At 43.2% G+C, this 20,525-nt stretch overlaps 2 protein-coding genes across 2 annotated transcripts in view; both read left to right on the top strand.

The window, feature by feature from the left end:
• The window catches only part of FKRP (fukutin related protein), a 215,480-nt gene that overhangs the window by 146,373 nt on the left and 48,582 nt on the right, over positions 1 to 20,525 (top strand). The window lies entirely within an intron of this gene.
• Positions 1 to 20,525, top strand: part of ARHGAP35 (Rho GTPase activating protein 35) — a 90,886-nt gene that overhangs the window by 27,984 nt on the left and 42,377 nt on the right. Inside the window, exons 2-3 of the mRNA XM_083515718.1 lie at positions 1,757 to 5,651; positions 19,280 to 19,424. Of these exons, the coding sequence (XP_083371844.1) occupies positions 1,815 to 5,651; positions 19,280 to 19,424 (3,982 nt within the window). The 5' untranslated portion in view covers positions 1,757 to 1,814. The remainder of the gene's footprint in view (positions 1 to 1,756; positions 5,652 to 19,279; positions 19,425 to 20,525) is intronic.

The raw sequence follows: 20,525 nt of genomic DNA, 5'->3' as shown, positions 1-20,525 counted from the left end.
GTTTGGGAGGCTTCAGTTAAAAGTCCTCTTGTGTTTTAGTGGCCTTGGCCAATAAGTTCCTCATGGATGCAGTGGCCATTTACTTTAGTTAATTTGAAGATGAGCAAGAAAAACTATTAAGGCAACTTACACACTTAAAATACTATTTTTTTAATTCCATGTGTCTCAAGGCAGCATACAAAGCCTATATATGTACATTTGCTGGGGGCGGGGGAGCCCCTGAAATGTGACAGTGACAGAATATATTGTTCATTAGAATGCTCACTTTGTTCACAGCTACATCGATTTCTGTTTTGTCAATTGCTATGGTGCTTTGGATACTGCCTAGAACAAGTGTTCTGACTGCACCAGTCGAGCTTTGGTACATAGTTCACATTTTTAAGCTTCTCCTAATAGCATGAACAAATTCAAACAACAAAGTGATAGTCCTCTTGCAAGGGCTTACTGACCTTGAGCAATATGAGTAGATGCCAAGGAAAGCTTCAATTGTCAATATCTGCCTGTCAAAAAACCATTTAAAAACACAGGACTTTTGCCAAGAGAAGGTGACTTCAATATTATATGGGATAATTGTCCACACAGCTCCTATCTTGTGTCTCCATGGTCCCCCCTTCTGTCCCTCATTCTGCTATCACTTCTTTGTGGCCCCCAATGCATTCCCCTCCCCCAACTGGCAGAAGCAATGAGAGACAAGCAATGGACTTATAGTACAAGGCTTATCTCAAATGCAGCCCTCCATGATGCTTCCCCTGCGTTAAAACAGGGCTGCATTGTAGAGGCTGTGGGTGGGGTTTTCTTCTTGCTTCGTACCATGAAGAAAAAAAATTCTTGGAAGGGTCAATAGAGCTACTTCCTAAAAGCTGTATGCAAGTCTTTTTCCTTTCCATCCTTCCTAAAATCAATAGAACTGCACTAGCAGCTTTTGGGGTATTGCATTGTTGGGTCTTCCAAGTGCTTCCTCTTTCTTCCTGGTACGAAGCAAGAAGGGCAGCATTCCTGCCTATAGAGACAGTGCCTTGGAAGCTGTTTGTAATACAGTGGTGCCTCGCAAGACGAAAATAATCCGCCCCCTCTTCCTCTAGTGGTTTTTCGTCTTGCGAAGCAACCCTATTAGCGGATTAGCGCTATTAGCGGTTTAGCGGCTAGTAAAGGCTTAGCGGATTAGCGGCTTAGAAAAAGGGGGGGAAGCGAAAAAAATCGCAAGACTTGCAAGACGTTTTCGTCTTGCAAAGCAAGCCCATAGGGAAATTCGTCTTGCGAAGCGCATCGAAAAATGGAAAACCCTTTCGTCTAGCGGGTTTTTCGTCTTGCGAGGCATTCGTCTTGCGGGGCACCACTGTATAGAATACTTATTAGCATTACTGTACTAGCATTCAGGTTTGCACCCCATAACACTGGACCCATTTCCTTTTCAGGAAAGAAAGGGGAAGAGGAAAAATGCCTGTGGAACCGGCTGCCCCCCCCCTTTATGCTGCTTTTAAAATGAGAAAGGATATTAGGGCTGTAAAGACGGTTGTAGAAGGGGTGTTCTTTACTTGTTTCCTGGTAGTGTGTGTGAGAGAGAATTCCAGGATCAATTTTCAGAACCCAGCCTCAAAGTCAGTTTCTACTTTAATATTTGTCTTCGTAATACTTTTAAAACGTAACTTGTCTTTTTATCATTTTATCTCATGTTTGTGCTAAAGATCTTTCTTAAAACCATGCTAGCGCTGTCCCTTTAATCATCCTAAGACTGTGTTTGTTTTCTTTTCTCTAGGGGGGAATGCTGTCTATCCAGTGCTGAGGATCAGTGACAACTGAGCTGCTGATGGCGCATGCAGCAGGGAAATAGCCACCTTCGCTGTCCTGGAGATGATTCACCTGGATCGCCAACAGCCACCCAGTCATTTTTGATATTGCATGGGAGTGCGGCAGACTCTAATACTCTAGGAAGAAGCCGAGTGTGGCAGGATGTTTGGATGATGATGATGGCAAGGAAGCAAGATGTTCGCATTCCCACCTACAACATCAGTGTGGTGGGGTTGTCTGGGACAGAAAAAGAGAAGGGGCAGTGTGGCATTGGGAAGTCTTGCCTGTGCAATCGGTTTGTACGGCCCAGGGCAGATGACTTCCATTTGGACCACACTTCGGTTCTCAGCACCAGTGACTTTGGAGGAAGGGTGGTTAACAATGACCACTTCTTGTACTGGGGGGAAGTTGTGCGTTCTTTGGAGGACTGTGTGGAATGTAAAATGCATATTGTGGAGCAGACTGAGTTTATCGATGACCAGACTTTTCAGCCCCACCGCAGCACAGCCCTGCAGCCCTACATCAAAAGGGCGGCTGCGACAAAACTCGCATCAGCTGAAAAGCTCATGTACTTTTGCACTGATCAGCTTGGGCTGGAGCAAGACTTTGAACAGAAGCAGATGCCAGATGGGAAGCTGCTGGTGGACGGCTTTCTCCTCTGCATCGACGTCAGCAGGGGAATGAACAGGAACTTTGACGATCAGCTCAAGTTTGTTTCAAACCTGTACAATCAACTCACGAAAACTAAAAAGCCCACTGTGGTGGTTCTGACAAAGTGTGACGAAGGAGTGGAGCGGTACATTAGAGATGCGCACACTTTTGCCTTAAGCAAAAAGAACCTCCAGGTGGTGGAGACGTCTGCCAGATCCAATGTGAACGTTGACTTGGCTTTCAGCACTTTAGTGCAGCTGATCGACAAAAGCAGGGGCAAAACTAAAATTATCCCTTACTTTGAGGCTTTGAAGCAGCAGAGCCAGCAGATTGCTGCTGCTAAAGATAAGTACGAGTGGCTGGTGAGCCGCATAGTCAAAAACCACAATGAGACTTGGTTGAATGTCTCACGGAAGATGCAGTCCTCCCCTGAGTATCAGGATTATGTGTATCTGGAAGGGACGCAGAAAGCCAAGAAGCTCTTCCTGCAGCACATTCATCGCCTCAAACAAGAACATATAGAGCGCAGGAGGAAGATGTACCTTGCCTCGTTGCCCCTTGCTTTTGATGCCCTTGTTCCAGACCTGGATGAAATAAACCACTTGAGCTGCATAAAAATGGAGAAGCTGCTGGAGACAAAACCAGACTTCTTGAAGTGGTTTGTTGTTCTTGAAGAGACCCCCTGGGATGCCACCAGCCATATAGATAACATGGAGAATGAGCGCATTCCATTTGACCTGATGGAGACCCTGCCTGCTCAGCAGCTCTATGAGGCCCACTTAGAGAAGTTGAGGAACGAGAGGAAAAGGGCAGAAATGAGAAGGTCTTTCAAAGAGAATTTGGAGACTTCCCCTTTCATAACACCAGGAAAACCTTGGGAAGAAGCTCGCAGTTTCATCATGAACGAGGATTTTTATATGTGGCTTGAGGAGTCTGTCTACATGGATATTTACAGTAGACATCAAAAGCAAATTATAGAGAGGGCCAAGGAAGAATTTCAGGAACTGCTTTTAGAGTACTCAGAACTGTTCTATGAACTGGAGCTTGATGCCAAACCAAGCAAGGAGAAAATGGGTGTCATCCAGGATGTGTTGGGTGAAGAACAGAGATTTAAAGCACTACAAAAGCTGCAAGCTGAGCGAGATGCCCTGATCTTGAAACACATTCATTTTGTTTACCACCCAACAAAGGAAACCTGTCCCAGCTGTCCAGCTTGCATAGATGCTAAAATCGAGCACTTGATAAGTTCTAGGTTTATCAGGCCATCTGATCGCAATCAGAAAAATTTGCTTTCAGATTCCAATATAGATAGAATCAATCTAGTCATTCTTGGTAAAGATGGACTTGCACGTGAGCTAGCAAATGAGATTCGAGCTCTTTGCACAAATGATGACAAGTATGTGATAGATGGGAAGATGTATGAGCTCTCCTTGAGACCTATAGAGGGTAATGTCAGACTTCCTGTTAATTCTTTCCAGACACCAACATTTCAGCCGCATGGTTGCCTCTGCCTTTATAACTCTAAGGAATCTCTGTCTTACGTTGTTGAAAGTATTGAAAAGAGCAGAGAGTCAACCCTTGGCCGAAGGGACAACCACTTGGTTCATCTTCCTCTGACTCTGATTCTGGTCAACAAGAGAGGAGATACCAGTGGAGAAACACTACACAGTTTAATACAGCAAGGACAGCAGATTGCCAGTAAGCTGCAATGCGTCTTCCTCGACCCTGCTTCTACTGGCATTGGATATGGGCGTAATATTAATGAAAAGCAGATCAGTCAAGTTCTGAAAGGCTTGCTGGACTCAAAGCGAAACTTAAATCTCATGAGCTCAACAGCAAGCATTAAAGATCTGGCCGATATCGACCTTCGGATTGTCATGTGTTTGTTGTGTGGAGATCCTTTTAATGCAGATGATATTATTCTACCTATTCTTCAGTCCCAAACCTGTAGGCCTTCCCAGTGTGGAAGCAGCAATTCTGTCTTACTTGAATATCCCATAGGACCACACAAGAGGCGTATAGAACTCTCCTTGCTTTCATACCATTCCTCTTTTAGCATTAGGAAAAGCTGGTTGGTCCATGGCTACATTTTGTTTTATTCAGCTAAACGCAAAGCATCTTTGGCTATGTTACGTGCCTTTCTTTGTGAAGTGCAGGACATTATCCCTGTTCAGATAGTGGCACTCACTGATGGCTCAATAGATGTTCTAGACAATGATTTAAGCAGAGAACAGTTAACCGAGGGAGAAGAAATTGCCCAGGATATAGATGGAAAGTTTACAACCATACCTTGTAGTCAACCTCAGCATAAACTAGAGATTTTTCATCTGTTTTTCAAAGATGTGGTGGAGAGAAAAAACATCATTGAAGCTACCCACATGTACGATAATGCTGCCGAAGCGTGCAGCACCACAGAAGAAGTGTTCAATTCACCCCGGGCTGGCTCGCCTCTCTGTAATTCAAACCTTCATGATTCAGAAGAAGATATTGAGCCTCCGACCTACAGCCCTTTCAGAGATGACACATCCATGCCCACTTTGTCCAAAGATCTTTCTAAACTGTCCATGGAGTTGGAGGGGAATGATGGTCTTTCTGTCTTTTCTGCTATGAGCACTTTTGAAAGCAAATTGAACAACAAAGTACCTCCGCCAGTGAAACCAAAGCCCCCTGTCCACTTTGATATTAAGGGGGACCTCTCCTATTTGGATCAAGGGCATCGGGATGCACAGAGGAAGTCCATGTCTTCGACCACGTGGCCACCTACAGATGGCTTTGACCCTTCCGATTATGCGGAACCCATGGACGCAGTAGTCAAACCAAGGAACGAGGAGGAAAATATCTACTCTGTGCCTCACGACAGCACCCAAGGCAAAATCATCACCATTCGTAACATTAACAAAACCCAGTCCAATGGCAGCGGCAACGGGTCGGACAGTGAAATGGACACAAGCTCCTTAGAACGAGGCCGGAAGGTGTCCATCATTAGTAAACCAGTGTTGTATCGGACAAGATGCACGAGGCTGGGGAGATTTGCCAGTTACAGGACCAGTTTCAGTGTAGGGAGTGATGATGAATTGGGGCCAATTAGGAAGAAAGAAGAAGACCACGCTTCCCAAGGATATAAGGGAGATAACGCTGTCATTCCATATGAGACGACTGATGAAGATCCTAGGAAAAGAAACATCTTACGTAGCTTGAGGAGGACAACAAAGGTAACTTAATACTTTCAATGTGTTTTTAATTTTAATTTTCAAGGTTTTTTACTAAGATAATCAGGGTTACAATACGAGTGCAAACATTCAAATTGTATGAAATACGAACAGCTCTCTTACCTATTAAGCAGTCTGTATATGAGAGAAAATTGTAAAGGATGCCATCAAATTCTTTCCAGAGTTTATTTGGAAACTGAAAACAAATGTGCATTTTCCTTTTGGGTTTTTTTTAAAAATATTTTTTGATGACCTTTCCTGATCAAGATGATAGATTAGATGCGTCTGCTTTATAAGGGTGGAAAATGTGTTGTAATGAAAGGTTATAAATTGTTTTCCCCTTTACATTCCATTTTTCATTTTCAACTCCAGCTTCTAAAAGCAAATTGGGAACAAGTAGCAGCTGATTCCTTCTTATGGAGTAGAGAATTTTGAGGAACATTTGTCTGGCATGCAGTGTGAAGCTTGTGTTTAAACTTACTATTTGGGAGCTTCATTGTTGTTCTAAAATGGAATGACTTGAAATATCCCATCCAGAATGTGCAGAGAAGCCAGTCAAACTGCAGCTTTTAATCTTGTAAATAGGATATGTGGAAAGCTATTTTTCATGTAAGATTTATCTCTTCGTTTCAAACTTTTCTTTCACTGAGTTATTTTCTTAATTTGGGTTTTTTCCATTGCAACACAAACAGCTACTGAACAGAAGTAGGTTCATTTCTTTTATGCAAAGACTTTTGTCTCTTTAAACAATGTCGTGACTGCTTTGCAAAACAGTGGTGATTTCATACTTGCAGCAGCTGTCCTCTTGCCAGCAGGGTATACTTCTCTTCATTGGCATTAGAGCCCTGTTCCTGGAAGAGAAAAAAAACACAAAGGCAGACTGAACTGGTAAAACCCCTTTTGAGGAAGCTTCAGTAGTAGCTTGGAGCTTTCTTTTTCTTGCAGGTTTTTTATATATTGATATATATTTTGCTTCAGAATTCTGTAATGGCATAATACAGTGGAAGCTGGAAATATAAAAAGTTAAAAGCCTAATTTCCTCTTCCTGAATCCCATGACGGTTTTCTGCAATCTCCCAGTAGGAAAGCAAATGTTAATAAGAAAGAATATGAATGCCGTTAACTTTTCTGTTCTGGTGTAGACTGTGTGTGCATAACACAGCACCTATTTGAACTCCCAGTAAAGAGAGAGTAGACTTGGACGTGCAAAGGAGAGTGGAGGTCAGCCCTCTAAGCATTTTCATGAAGGTGTAGAAGCAATATCTAGAAGTGTTAGCTTACCCCTCAGAACACAACCAAAAACTGTGACTGGAATGCATTCAAAGGCCGAGGGGAAAGGCTTGGGAGGTGCTAACCTACTGCATAGCCAGCAGAGGGAGCACAAGTTAACTGCCAGACATAACTTCCAAAGCTCAAAAGCTGATGCAAGAACAGTAAATTGAAAGCTTTTGTGAATTTCAAGCCTTGTTGGCAGTACAGAGAGAGCATCTCAAATACTTGCTTAATAGAAAAAAAGACAAATATGAGGGAGAGCTGTACTTTTAGGGAATAAATAATGGCGTGGAGTGGGCTCTTGGTGGCACCTCACTTTTTAAATAGCATATTCGTTCAAGTTAGGAGTGTTAATATTTGAGCTCTTAAGGAAGGTATCATCAGGCAACTTTCTCCATGGGTCTTAAAACACGAGGCTCTTCAGTGTTTTCATGCTCTGAAAAGCAGCCTTGTTTAAGCAGCAGCACCTATTCACCATTCTGCTAGGAAAGCCTGGAAGTCAGCACAGACATGCTTTCTCATCACCCGGAGTGGTTTGTAGCTTCAGCGACACTAACAACTATGCAGATCTGCAAGTGGTAATCACAATAAGTTTAATGCTAAGTTTGATAACCAAGTAAGGTTGGTACAGACATACAGTACTTTAATATTTTTTTTAATGAATAGTTATTCCTTCTCAATGTGTTGTGAATCGCCTTGAGATGTGTGGATGAATGGCGTTATACAAATTTAATTAATAATTTAAATAATAATAATTATTATTATTAATAATAATAATAATAATAAAAGCCAGCATGTCAAGCAGTGTTAGAAACTGAGATACAAAAGCTAGGAACTAAATGGCACCTTAAACCTAGGTTTTGGGCGCAGCAACAGAATGTCTAGATGCACTTTTTTATAACAAGCAGTGCTGAAAATGAATGAACTGCAGCTAAAACATTATGTTCATTTTTCGCATGGTCTAGTCCTTCCCCTGCTCACCGCCCCAGTATTCTTAAGAGGGTCTCTTCTCCAGTCTTCAGAGAGTAGCTGGAAGTGGGGAGGGAGAAAAAAGCCCTCCTTTCCTTCCACTCTGCAGTTTTAATCTGAAATCTTAGGCACAGTACTGCGCCCAGAGCTCAGAAACTGCTTGCATTAATGAAATTCCCTGTCACAAAATGCACTTAGAACAACGGGAGTTTTGAGCACTGGTGTTCTGCATTTCCCTCCCTCCAAATTCTCTATCTCAGTTGGTACTTAACTTAAAATTCTCCCCCATCTTGCTTTGCTGGGAGCCTGGTCCAAAGCATACGCAGCAACAGTTGCTTTTTATAACAGAAAAAGATGCTGAAAGATCTATTCACAGAGCTCCCATCTCATATGTAGTTTGACTCTCCATCTTCTGCCTCAGTCTCGCATGTATTTTCACTGTTAGTCTAGAAAGTGACTTAAATTTAGCAGACATCTTCTGAGTACATTTTTGTCTTCGAAGAGCAATCTGTAGAGCTTAGGCTCCAAATTCTGCAGATTATTTTCTTAACATCTCATCAGATAGTACAGCTTGCTCCAGGGCAGATTATATTACTTGTACTTCTTCAAATGTGTTGGAACAGCAGCTTTCTTTCCTGGAATCTTAGATTGTCCTAATGGGGCAAAATGTCTGTCAGGAGTGCAGAACCTTTTCTGGCTCCCTACCCTTAAAGGGGAAAATTTACAGGTGGGCAGGGCTGCTCACCTGTCAATCACCTGATGTTATTATAGTGATGTTGGGTGATGTTGCAGTTGGAAGTCCCAAGTGTTGGGACTTCAAAGTGCAGCTCAGGACTGCTTGAGAGCTCTTTTGCAAACAGTCCCGGTTTGCAAACCAGAGGTTTAAAGAGCAGTGCAGGTCTGTTTGCAAAACTGTTTCTGAACAACTTTTTGCTTCGTTACCCTGTTTCCAGCAGGGGAACAAACACATGCTGCCAAACAGCAGGATTGAACTCTTTGCTCACTAGTTGCTGAGCAGAGGGTTCAATCTTAATGGCAGCAAGGATCTGGTTTGCCCAATATGTTCCCAGCAAGGATTGAATACTACCCTCCTGCCCATCAGATAATGGCACCCAGTGACATTAGCTAATGAACAAGTGGGGATTGTTTAAGGAAAATTGCCTTGTAGGCCAACTTGGACCCCTTATGATCATGAGTCATTTGTGGGCTGGAGGTTCCTCATCTCTGGAGTAAGTACATGTTCACAAACTCTTGGAAGGGATATGTTGATAGAGATGATGGCAAAGTTTCAGATTGTAAGCTTGGTCTGTTTTCTGGCTTAATTTATTCCTCAAGCTTTGTACATTTATCAGTGATGCATTGCATCCTTAACAGCTCAGCTGTGTTCTGTTGATATCTTTACACTTTCCCTCCCCAAAAATCATTGTCTATATTTGCACTAGGCAGTGTTATAATCTTACTATAACACTGTCCCTGCTACATGGGTAGATTCTTTAATAGTAATAATAATGATAATAATAATAATAATAATAATAATAATAATAATAATAATTTATTTATACTCCACCCATCTGGCTGAGTTTCCCCAGCTACTCTGGGCAGCTTCCAATCGAGTGTTAAAAACAATACAGCATTAAATATTTAAAACTTCCCTAAACAGGGCTGCCTTCAGATGTCTTTTAAAGATAAGATAGCTACTTATTTCCTTCACATCTGGTGGGAGGGCGTTCCACAGGGCGGGTGCCACTACCGAGAAGGCCCTCTGTCTGGTTCCCTGTAATTCTCGCAATGAGGGAACCGCCAGAAGGCCCTCAGCGCTGGATCTCAGTGTCTGGGCTGAGCGATGGGGGTGGAGACGCACTTTCAGGTATACTGGGCTGAGGCCGTTTAGGGCTTTAAAGGTCAGCACCAATACTTTGAATTGTGCTCAGAAACGTACTGGGAGCCAATGTAGATCCTTTAGGACTGGCATTGAATGGTCCCAGCAGCTGCTCCCAGTCACCAGTCTAGCTGCCATATTCTGGATTAATTGCAGTTTCCGGGTCACCTTCAAAGGTAGCCCCACGTAGAGCACATTGTAGTAGTCCAAATGCTCTATTGCCTCCATCAGGTCCCTGTATCACAGATTTCTTCTTTTTTCAATCACATTGATTTTTTAAAAAGTTTTTTTAGTAATAAATCTCTTCCCCTTTCTATCTGCATTCTTAGGCTGCAAGTTTAGTAGCTGACTCAGCATATGGTCTTAAGCCAGTTGTGTACAGAGACAGTAACTTAATTTTATCTAGATTTCTCTGTTAATGGCAACAAAATAATACTGCATTTTTACAATGAACTATAAACTGCTTAGTCTAGTAGGTCAATCGGACTCTGCTGTTGATCACAGCAAGAATGTTACCAAATTTCACTGTTCCAAAATTAACAAATTGGCTATGGCCCAGATCATTATTGAAGCAGGTTTGTAGCACACACCTTCCCATTGGCACTAATTGATCCTCATGTTGGCAGTCTCATTAAGTTGACCATGAAAGCTTTATTTGGATGCTTAGCTCACTTAATCTATGTCAAGATAGTGAAAACCCAGAACTTCGACATTCAGTATCATCCAAAATATATTTTAGCTAAGAACATTTATAGCATAGAACAGGCGTTTATTTCCTTTTCTGTACTCTAACCCTGCTGAAGATAGTTCCTCCTACTAGAATGTGTAAAACTAAGAATATAGTCCTTTTGAATAGAATGTCTCTTGGAACCATTCTGCATTTTTTAGAATTATGTCATCGTAATATGCTGATTGCACAGTGTAGAATGGTAGTTAAACTGGGTTTACAGCTCCCAGTTGCCTTTGACATGCAAGTCACATCTATGTATTGGTTATGAGCTTCACTGTGTGAATTGCTCTTCAGAGTACTTTTTGAAATTGTTACAAAGTGATCTAGTGTTCTCACTGCCCATGTTAATACATAATAAGTCAGACCTTCTGCCTTAACCATAGTTTACTGTGAACCATTACTGTGCTGGCGCACATGCCTCAACAATTCCTGCTCTGTTTGCTCTCTGGTGTGAGCATCAGGATCAAGAAGCCTTGGCTTTCCACTAGGTCTGAACCACAGATAGTTGCTTGTTGCTCCCTAGCAGGCCAGTATCAGCAAATGAAAAACAAGCCATGGTTTAAGGTGAGCTAGCAAATGTGGTTTGTTAGGAAACATAAATGCTGTGTCAAATTTCAGGCAATACTCACACACTTCTTTTTGTCCCCCATCCTCCTGTCTCAGTCAAATCCATACTTTCCCCCCAAGCTCCTCCTTGAAGAATTAAGACAAAGAAGGGTATGTGAAATGGCCAACCTCAGTGGTTCCCAATTAGCTAAGTACAGTGGTGCCCCGCAAGACGAATGCCTCGCAAGACGGAAAACTCGCTAGACGAAAGAGTTTTCCGTTTTGGAGGTGCTTCGCAAAACAAATTTCCTATGGGCTTTCTTCGCAAGACGACAATGTCTTGCGAGTTCCCGCTGGTTCCCCCCCCTTTTCTAAGCCGCTAAGCCGCTTATCAGCTGATCCGATCAGCAGATAAGCCGCTAATAGCACTAATCCGTTAATCCGTCGATGGGCTTGCTTCGCAAGACGAAAAAACCGCTAGATGAAGAGAATCACAGAACGGATTCTTTTCGTCTTGAGAGGCACCACTGTACTGCGGATCCCTTGTTTTCTCAAAACCCAAGCTATGAACCTCCTACTTTTGAAAAGTTTAATACATCTGTGGTAGTTTTTGTTATGTGAATGGTGCCACAGACCCCCTGGGTGGGTTACCACCAATTGGGAACCACTGGTCTACCCAATTAAACATTTGGTGGATATTTGATTGTAAGATGACTATGTTGTGTATTCTTTATGCACTGTTTTCCACACCCTTTTCTTCTTGGCTATGAACCAGGAAGCAGGAGTCCCAAGGCAGGTTCCAAATGAGTCTCTAACATATTGATAAATAATAAACAGCATTCTCTGCAGTCCTTTTGCTGCAATCCTTTTAATGCTGGGTTGAGGTTCAGGCACCTGCTGCTTTATAGAAGCTATAAGCAGGCAAGAGGAACTGGGAGGCCTGCCTGCCATTTAAAGACAATGCAGTGAGTATGAAGAAGAGTTCCATTGTGTTGGATGGTCACAGATCTTCAAATGGTTCTGCTTAGTGCTTCAGTAGTACTGGTGGTGAAATCTATGATCTGGCATATGTGACACCCCCCCCCCCGAGCCAACATACATGTGTGTAAATGTGTAGCGCAGAGGACTCCTTAATGTTTTTTTCTAGCTAAGAATTCGCTAGGCTAAATGAAGGTAAACTCTGGAATGGTGTTGCTTTCTCTTCGCTGGACTGCTTGCTGCTGCTGTGTAACATTTTAATGGCTCCCTAATGACAGACACATGCCTGGCTGAGGGTAGCGGGCTCAGACATCTGGCAAGCACTGATGCGATGGTATTTCCAGCAGGGACTTCTTGCTTTTAACCCTTTTGATGACTGAAGCATTTGTTAGGTCCCTGGTTGTGATTATGAGAGTTTAGGAAGTTGCCTCATACAAGGTCAAACTCTTGGTCTCTGTAGGCCAGGGGTGACTAACCTGAGGCCCTCCAAATGCTAGTGGATTCCACCTCCCAGCAGCCCCAGTCAGCATGGGAGCTGTACTCAACAACATTATTGGGGGGGGGGCAGATTAGCTATTCCTGATCTAGGCTCAGTGTTGTCTACTCTTGACTGGCAGCACTTCTCCAGGGTTCCCAAGGAGGGGTCTTTCCCATCACCTGCTTCCTGTCCCATTTACTTATGCCAATCCAATCCAAATAAATTTATTGTACTAGCCATTGGCCATGACAAATCTGAATAAAAAATAAACACAGGCAGAAGCACAACTTATAGTCTCTATTTAGATCTCTGCCTCTCCATTGCAGTTCACGGCTATATTGTCCAGGGTCTCCTTTCTGATCCTTCTGGCTGCCAAAACCAGTATTTTTGCCCTCCCTACTAACTGAAGTTCTTGAGGCGGCTTACTAGATATTTGAAATGCAATAAAATAGATATTGACACAGTAGTCACTGCAGCAGGGCAAAGGTGTATGTACGTAAAAAACCCCCACCCCCGTTCTCTGATGTTCAAACAAATTGCATTTTGCAACCGAGTCTCCTGGCTTGGAACTGACTGTTGAAGATGCTACATGTTAGTCCCACACAGGCCAGGACTTCCTTGCTGGGTGGATGGTGCTGCTGCTGTCTTTCACAGCCCTGGGGGCTGATGGAAGAGCTGCTGGAGGAGCAAAAATGTTACATGCCTTCCTGAAGTTGTTGGGGATTGAATGTGGGACACTTTCTCTGCCAGGCATGTGCTCTGCCACTGAGCTTTCAGCCCTTCCTTTATTGTGATGTAGTGTGCATTTTTATTAACATTTTGACCTGTTTGGCTGGGGCCTCAAAGCAGAAAGCTGTGGGCAGGTCTTAAATGTCCAGGAGCAGGGGGAGCTTGGCATATATTCTGGTGGCTGCATGCCATTTTTGCCCATGCCTCCGTTTTGGTCAAGTGTGTGGCTAGAAAAGGTCATAGCTAGATTGAGCCCTTAACACTAGTTCTGTGATTTGGTCTAGGTTTTCATTCCAAGTTAGATAGTTGTGTCTTGCTCCCTTGGGCAGCTTGGCCAGGGAAATGAGGCTGGAATCCCAAGCCCCTTTCACTTTATAGTCAGCCTTGAAGTAAAAGCTGCAGAGCACTAGGTATTCCATCACTTTTCTACTAATGCTTCTGTCGGCGAACAGAGAGAAATGTTGCCAGTTGATTGAACCCCCATGCTTTTGGCACTTAATATTGCATCCCATTTACTACTTTAAGAAGCAGGGGGGAAGTCATAGCTTTGAGATTTGTATTAGGCTTTCCTCCTGCTGTGCTGTACATCATTAAAATGATGTACAGTGTGAAAGCTTTTCACTGATTTGAGTCATCACAATTATACTCTCCTATCTCATCTCAGCGCTAGATCTTTTTTCTTTTCTTCTGCTGAGGTGTTGATTGCAAATCATCGGTGCTTTTAAAAGGTATGTTTCCTTTTGCTGTTTCTTCCTTTTGTTGTTTCTTCAGGCCATGATCAAAATATACAGTCCTGTTTGCATTGCCTGCTGGATTTGTTTGCGTTGGTGGGGGAACTTCTGTAGCTTTAGGCAGTACATCTTTGCATTAATGTGGGCAGCGTCCTAAAGGGCATGTGCTGAATTCGTTTAATCTTGATACATAATCTGCCATGGGGGACTTAACTTCTGCTCAACAAAGTTTTTTATATGTCCAGCATGAAAGAATGAGCAAAAAAGTGTGTGGCAAACTGGAGGTGGGCCAACAAATTGAAACTGAATCCAAACAGGATGGAGGTGCTGTGTCTTCAAAGTTCCTGAGACCAGGAATACCACCTGTTCTAGAATGGGTTGCACTCCCCTGGAAAGAGCAGGTGGAGGTGCACCTTGATCCCCCATTGCTTGGGAGTGCCTATTTCAAGCTACAGCATTTCCTGGACAAAGAGTAGTTTGCAACAGTGATCCATGCCCTGGTAACCTCCAGATTGGACTATTGTAATGTGCTGTTTGTAGGCTAGCCTTGAAGAGGGTTCTGACCTTTATTTAGACTAAATAACAACTCCCTTCTGCTGTATTGCCATTCCTGGTGTTTCTTGGTTTGGTATCCAATGGTTTGTTCACAGGCTGCAATAATGGATGTTTTAACTTGGTCCAGTGTTCCTCAGTGGTATCAGGGAACTCAGAAAGCAGATGGTTCTTAAGAGTCATTTGGAAGCAATCCCGCTTAATCTTGAAGGGTTGAGTGTTCATTTTGTGCCATGGTTTCCTTCCTTGAAGCCTGTGTTGAGGTATAATCTTGATAGCCATCATGGAGCATATTACCATATTTTTCGCCCTATAGGGTGCACCGGCCCATAGGGTGCACCCAGTTTTTTTGGGGGGGGGGGATAAAGAAAAAAAAAATTTCCCCCCCAGGGCTGGGGCGGGGGAAACCCGAGCTTCCCCCAACCCCAGCCCCCAGAACAGGCTGCTATCCGCAAGCCTTGGGAGCCCGGCGGGAAGTCCCGCCAGGCTCCCAAGGCTTGCGGAGAGCTGCCCAAAGCCCGGGGTGCACCCCGCTGCGCTCCCCGGGTTTCGGGCTGCAGGCTGCTGTCCGCAAGCCTTGGGAGCCCGGCGGGAACTCCCACCAGGCTCCCAAGGCTTGCGGATATCTTCCTGAAGCCTGCATTCGCCCCATAGGACGCACACACATTTCCCCTTCATTTTTGGAGGAGAAAAAGTGTGTCCTATAGGGCGAAAAATACGGTAATTGGTGATCTGTCCAGCATGAATGGTGATGAATGGTGTATCCATTAAGAAAGGATAGGGCATAGGCTCTCACTGTTAAGTTTCAGTTACCTGGTTTATTTTCTTAATATGCTCTCTAATGTCTTTGGCAGAAAAGCTCTTTTCTGTCATTGGTGTCTGAAAATAAATTGCCACCCCTCCCCCTGTTGTTGTATTGTTCTACGTATCCTTCTGTCACCAGAGCTCTGGAGGGAGGAAGTTATATGGAAACAGACTAAACAGGAAGTGATCATATTTTAGCTAGGAATGGGTTATAGACAATGGAGGAGGGGAGTTGGGTGGGTGGGAAGTTTCCTGGGGCCACATGGTTCAACAGATGTCTTCAAGAGAAGCTGTTGGCTAGGAGTGAGTTAATCTCCTCTCTTGAGCTCAAAATAATAGAACACCTGCCCTTGTATAGCCCTTTTTATCAAGCTGGAAACCTCCTTGCAGTTGAGTCATACACTACATATTGTGACTTTTCAATTAGCGCAGCGCGTCCATCTTCCCCAGGTTTCCTGCCAACTTCCTCATCTGGAGAGAATATTATGAACAACTATTTTTAAGATAAAGTGAATTTTAAAGAAACCTCTTTTTTTAAAAAAAATTATCTGATAACCTGACATTGATAGATAATGCAATATATTTTTAAATATTGATATCAGGGCTACCCAAATGACATTGCATGGCTTTCATGTGATGTCCCAGAACCCAAATAGCAATAGCATCATTAGGCATATTCCAGAGCTAATTCACGAGGGAGTACTCTGACTGCTAATTCCTCCTTTTGGTTTTGTTTTTTTAATGCAAATACTGATGACCGAACTACAAATGGCAGCCATAGCAGGATCAACCAATATTGTTGTATGTTTTTTCCTTTAGCAGAAGTGGGGGATTTGGATTGAGGCTTCAGCATGGGGAGTTTAACCCAACTGTGTTGACTACGGATTAGATTTCGGGCTCAGTTCAAAGTGCTGGTTTTGATCTTTAAAGCTCGGGACTACAGTAGCTCATAGACTGCCTCTCCCCATATGACCCAACCGGGACTCTGCAGTCTTCATGAGAGGCCCTTCTCTTGTGTTCCCCACCCAAAGGAGAAGTGGAGGATGGCCAAAAAGGAAAGGCCTTTGTGGTGATGTGCCTCCCCCAATGCTTTTCTTAAGATGATTTGCCTGGTCACTGGCGGAGGAAGAGGAGTGCGCAGGGAGCGCACCGCCCCCGGCAGCAGAATCCCAGTAGGGGGCCATCACGGCTGCCCCCCCCCTGCAGGCGGCGTGCCCCCCATGATGGACGCTACGCCCCTGCAGGCAGCGCGCCACACCTCTGCGGGTGGTGTGCCCCGCCCCCAGGATGCGCGCCAGCACCGCCCTGCTTGCTCTCCGCCACTGTGCCTGGTGCCCTCCTTGTCCATTGTTATATTTTTTGTTCATTTCTTAATGTTGGTGGCGCACATCTTTTAGTTTGGGTAATTTTAGTGTGGTTTCTGGATGATCACTTTCTGTTTATTGTGTTGTCATGGCTTCCAAGTTTTTCTTTTTAATTGTTTTTATGCATTGTAATTTTATTGTCGTGTCACTTTGAATTTTTTTATTGTAAAATGTGACAGATAAATGAAATAACGTATTTTTCTGTGTATAAGACACCCCTATGTATAAGACACCCCCTATTTTGGGGACTCCAAATTAAGAAAACACCCCTCAGCACTACCCATGATAAGAGGAGCCCCAATTTTAAACCTAATTTTTTGGTTAAAAAAAAACCTAGTCTTATACACAGAAAAATACGATAAGTAACTCTCCTGCATGCAAATCTCCCAAGTCATGTGTGAATCTGCTTGCTCTTATGTCTACCTGCAATAGCGAAACAGCACAAAAAAGTGATTTTTTAAATCAGAAGTATTTCAACCTTGCCTTTTTTGCTGAAAGCAAATCACCCTGATTTCAGGCTTATGATAAAAAGACAACACATAAAAGGAAAATGGATTGGGTGGGACAAGGGGGTGGGGGAGAGGAAGCAATTTCATATTAAAATTTGGAAAGGAAACAGCTTTGGGAACTTCCCACACCCTATGCTGGCACAGAGGCGCGTAATTCAAAACACACACATACACACTGACGTGTACGGCACATCTCACTTAACACTCCTTGCCATTCAGGGATGCTTTGCAGCTGGCAAGGCATCTTGGCTGAGTGGGGCGCGGTTCACAGAAAGAGCCAAAATTTGCTGATCTAGCAAAGCCAGTAGAATGACTCTGCTTTCCTACTTTCCATCTCTGCTACAGAGTGGTGTAATAGTAATATCTGTTGTGTCACCATAGGTCATAGCTACAGGAAAAGAGAGCCCCTTCAGTTTCTGGAGCACAAGTCTTAAAGGAAAATTAGCCATGGAAATCCACCTAGGAAAACAAATGAAGAATCCAGCTGAGACCTTTAGGTACCATGTACCTTAAGTGTAATGCAGAAAAATGGGAATTGAAAATATAGGGAAACTTGCCTCCCACCCACATCTAATACCTTAATGGAATTATGACTTTTTCCAGACTTTGGCTAGAATGGGAATGCACAAGTGAGAGTGTAAGAGCAAACTGTGGCGGGGAGAAATTCAGGTACTCCACTAACCAAGGATTCTAAAACGTTCTGAAGTATAGGGAAGCTTTTAATGTTTAATAGGTTATTGTATTTTAGTGTTTTGTTGGAAGCCGCCCAGAGTGGCTGGGGAAACCCAGCCAGATGGGCGGGGTATAAATAATAAATTATTATTATTATTATGGCATTTAACACTTTTGCAAGCCCTACAGTACTAGTATCTAAAAATTAATTACTTTGACTGCTATAGTTTTTGAAGTAACACTTGTCTTTCTGCTGTTAATTGAATTTTATTTGATAAAATGAATTTGATGGGAGGGTGGATAAATAGTCTCATGAAAAATGAAACAAAATAATTTTGCAGCCTGGAAAGGACCATAGACCTGCGGGATGGCTCTTGTTCTAGTGTCTGAGGTTCTAGCTAGCAGGGAATAGCCAATTAAATGTTGCTGGGTTACAACTCCCGTCGTTCCTGATCATTGGCCATGCTAGCTGGACCTGATGAGAGTCTAGAAGGCACCACACTGGCTACTCCTTCCTTAGGGGGAGTTCATCCATATATTGAGAAGATACATTTGCCCTTCCATCTCTCCCTAAGCCGGCCATTCTGTTTTTCTTTTTGCTGCTTGTGGTTTGTTTTTCCTGCTTTTGAAGTAGAAGCTTTTCCTTGGTACTCCAAGTAAACTTCTATGGAGCCACACTCTCCCCCCCCCCCCCCATATCACACACTTTTACTCAAAGGCTCACCCGGATAGAGTTTGTGAATCACTGTCACTTGACCTGAGGCTTTGTGCCTTCCTTGCCTGTTGCTCTTAGCTGTTCTTGGCACATTGTTGCTTGAGAATAAGACTGGTTTAGATGGAAACAATCCTTATTTGTTTGCTGTTCTTTATCCACTGTGGGAAGAAAATACCTGTTGGCTTCAGAGCATTTTTTTTGTAAGTGAACAAAATGTAGCTTGCACCATAGTATTTTGGATGAGGAGGTTCAGAAAGTTTCCTTGCTGGATTTTGTATTTGCTTCTATTTCACTCCCTGCCAGTCAGGTGTAAAAGGTATCTGGTGTTCAAATTGTTTTTATTACTGTGTAGCATTTGCTGTGGCAGGTGGTATCATTCCAAGTAGTTTAAAAATGTTTCCTTCTAAGCTTTATTTTTAAATGTTTCCTTTTTATTTTTAAAGCGTTATATATAGTTGTACGAACTCACATTCTACTTACGTAGCAATAGCAACCATAGCTTTATAGCAAATTGAGCGCATATGTATAATCAGAAGTACGGCTTGTTTTTGACTAACAAGTTAAATTGTGTCTTTTATCGTCCCAGTTTCTTATATTATTGACCTTTTGGCTACTTAAGTAAAGCCTCATTAAATCAGTTGCTTCATTATTTATAATGATTTATGTTTCCAACAATATTAACTCTGGTAAATTCTTCTCTACAGAAACCAAAGCCTAAGCCTCGGCCATCTATCACAAAGGCTACATGGGAGAGCAACTATTTCGGGGTGCCTTTGTCCACTGTAGTGACACCAGAGAAGCCCATTCCCATTTTTATTGAGAGATGCATCGAATACATTGAAGCAACAGGTAAGATCTTTGTAGCAAGAGATGTTGTTGTTAGTTTATTCCAATGCCACTTCTCATCTACGAAGGCCCCTTGGTTGGTCCAGAAAGAGTATATGGCTCTATTTGCAGTTTGTGGGTGGGTGGGCAAAGGTGGGAAACGTACAGTTTAGTAGCTATGAAAGCTCTTGCATGTACCGTATTTTTCGCCCTATAGGACGCACTTTTTCCCCTCCAAAAATGAAGGGGAAATCTGTGTGCGTCCTATGGGGCGAATACAGGCTTTCGCTGAAGCTTGGAGAGCGAGAGGGGTCGGTGCACACTGACCCCTCTTGCTCTCCAGGCTTCAGGAAGCTATCAGCAAGCCTGGGGAGCCTGCGGGAGTTCCCGCCGGGCTCCCTAGGCTGCGGATAGCAGCCTGCTGCACGGAGCGTGGGGCACCCTGAAACAGAGCACCCTGCACTTTGGGCAGACATCGGCCAGCCCCACAAGCTCAGGGGACAGTGGGGAGGCCCAGCGCCGCCATCCCGCTGTTCCCCGACCTGGTTTGGTTTACCCGACCTGGTTTTTTTGGGGGGGGGGAAATAAAAGGGAAAAAAATTCTTTATTTCCCCCCAAAAAAACTAGGTGCGTCCTATGGGACGAAAAATACGGTGCCTTAGTGTAGCAGTGTACCTTTGGTCAAACTTTATTGAAGATCCTTGGTAAAATGTCATTTCGGTTGTGCATTGAATTCTGGGTAAAATGAGCCCGCAATGGATTTCATAGAAAAATGTGGCGGCGGCAAATGATTGCTTTTAAGAACAAAAATAAACTCCAAACATTATTTATACTAAACACTTTCTAAACATCATTTTCTCTTATCTGTATTGGTTTTAAAGAATTAAAAGGGAATGTTCTACAAACAGATTAGCATCTGCAGAGAAGTGAAACAGTTTATTGTTTCAACAGTATTTGAAGGATATGCCTGCTGTGCTTTGGAGGCTTTTAACTTAATGTCGTTTATGCTTGAGCAGTCTATAGATGAATTGCATGCTGTTTTATTTTATTTCCTGTTATACCGTCTATATTTAAATTCTCATGCCTTCATTTCTGCCAGATCAGAACATACTTCTCCCTCTGAGT

This window comes from Podarcis liolepis, assembly GCF_965112155.1.
Source record: "Podarcis liolepis genome assembly, chromosome: 7".
Taxonomy (NCBI): Eukaryota; Metazoa; Chordata; class Lepidosauria; order Squamata; family Lacertidae; genus Podarcis; species Podarcis liolepis.
The sequence above is the reverse complement of the archived record's forward strand: the minus strand, read 5'-3'. Positions and strand labels throughout refer to the sequence as shown.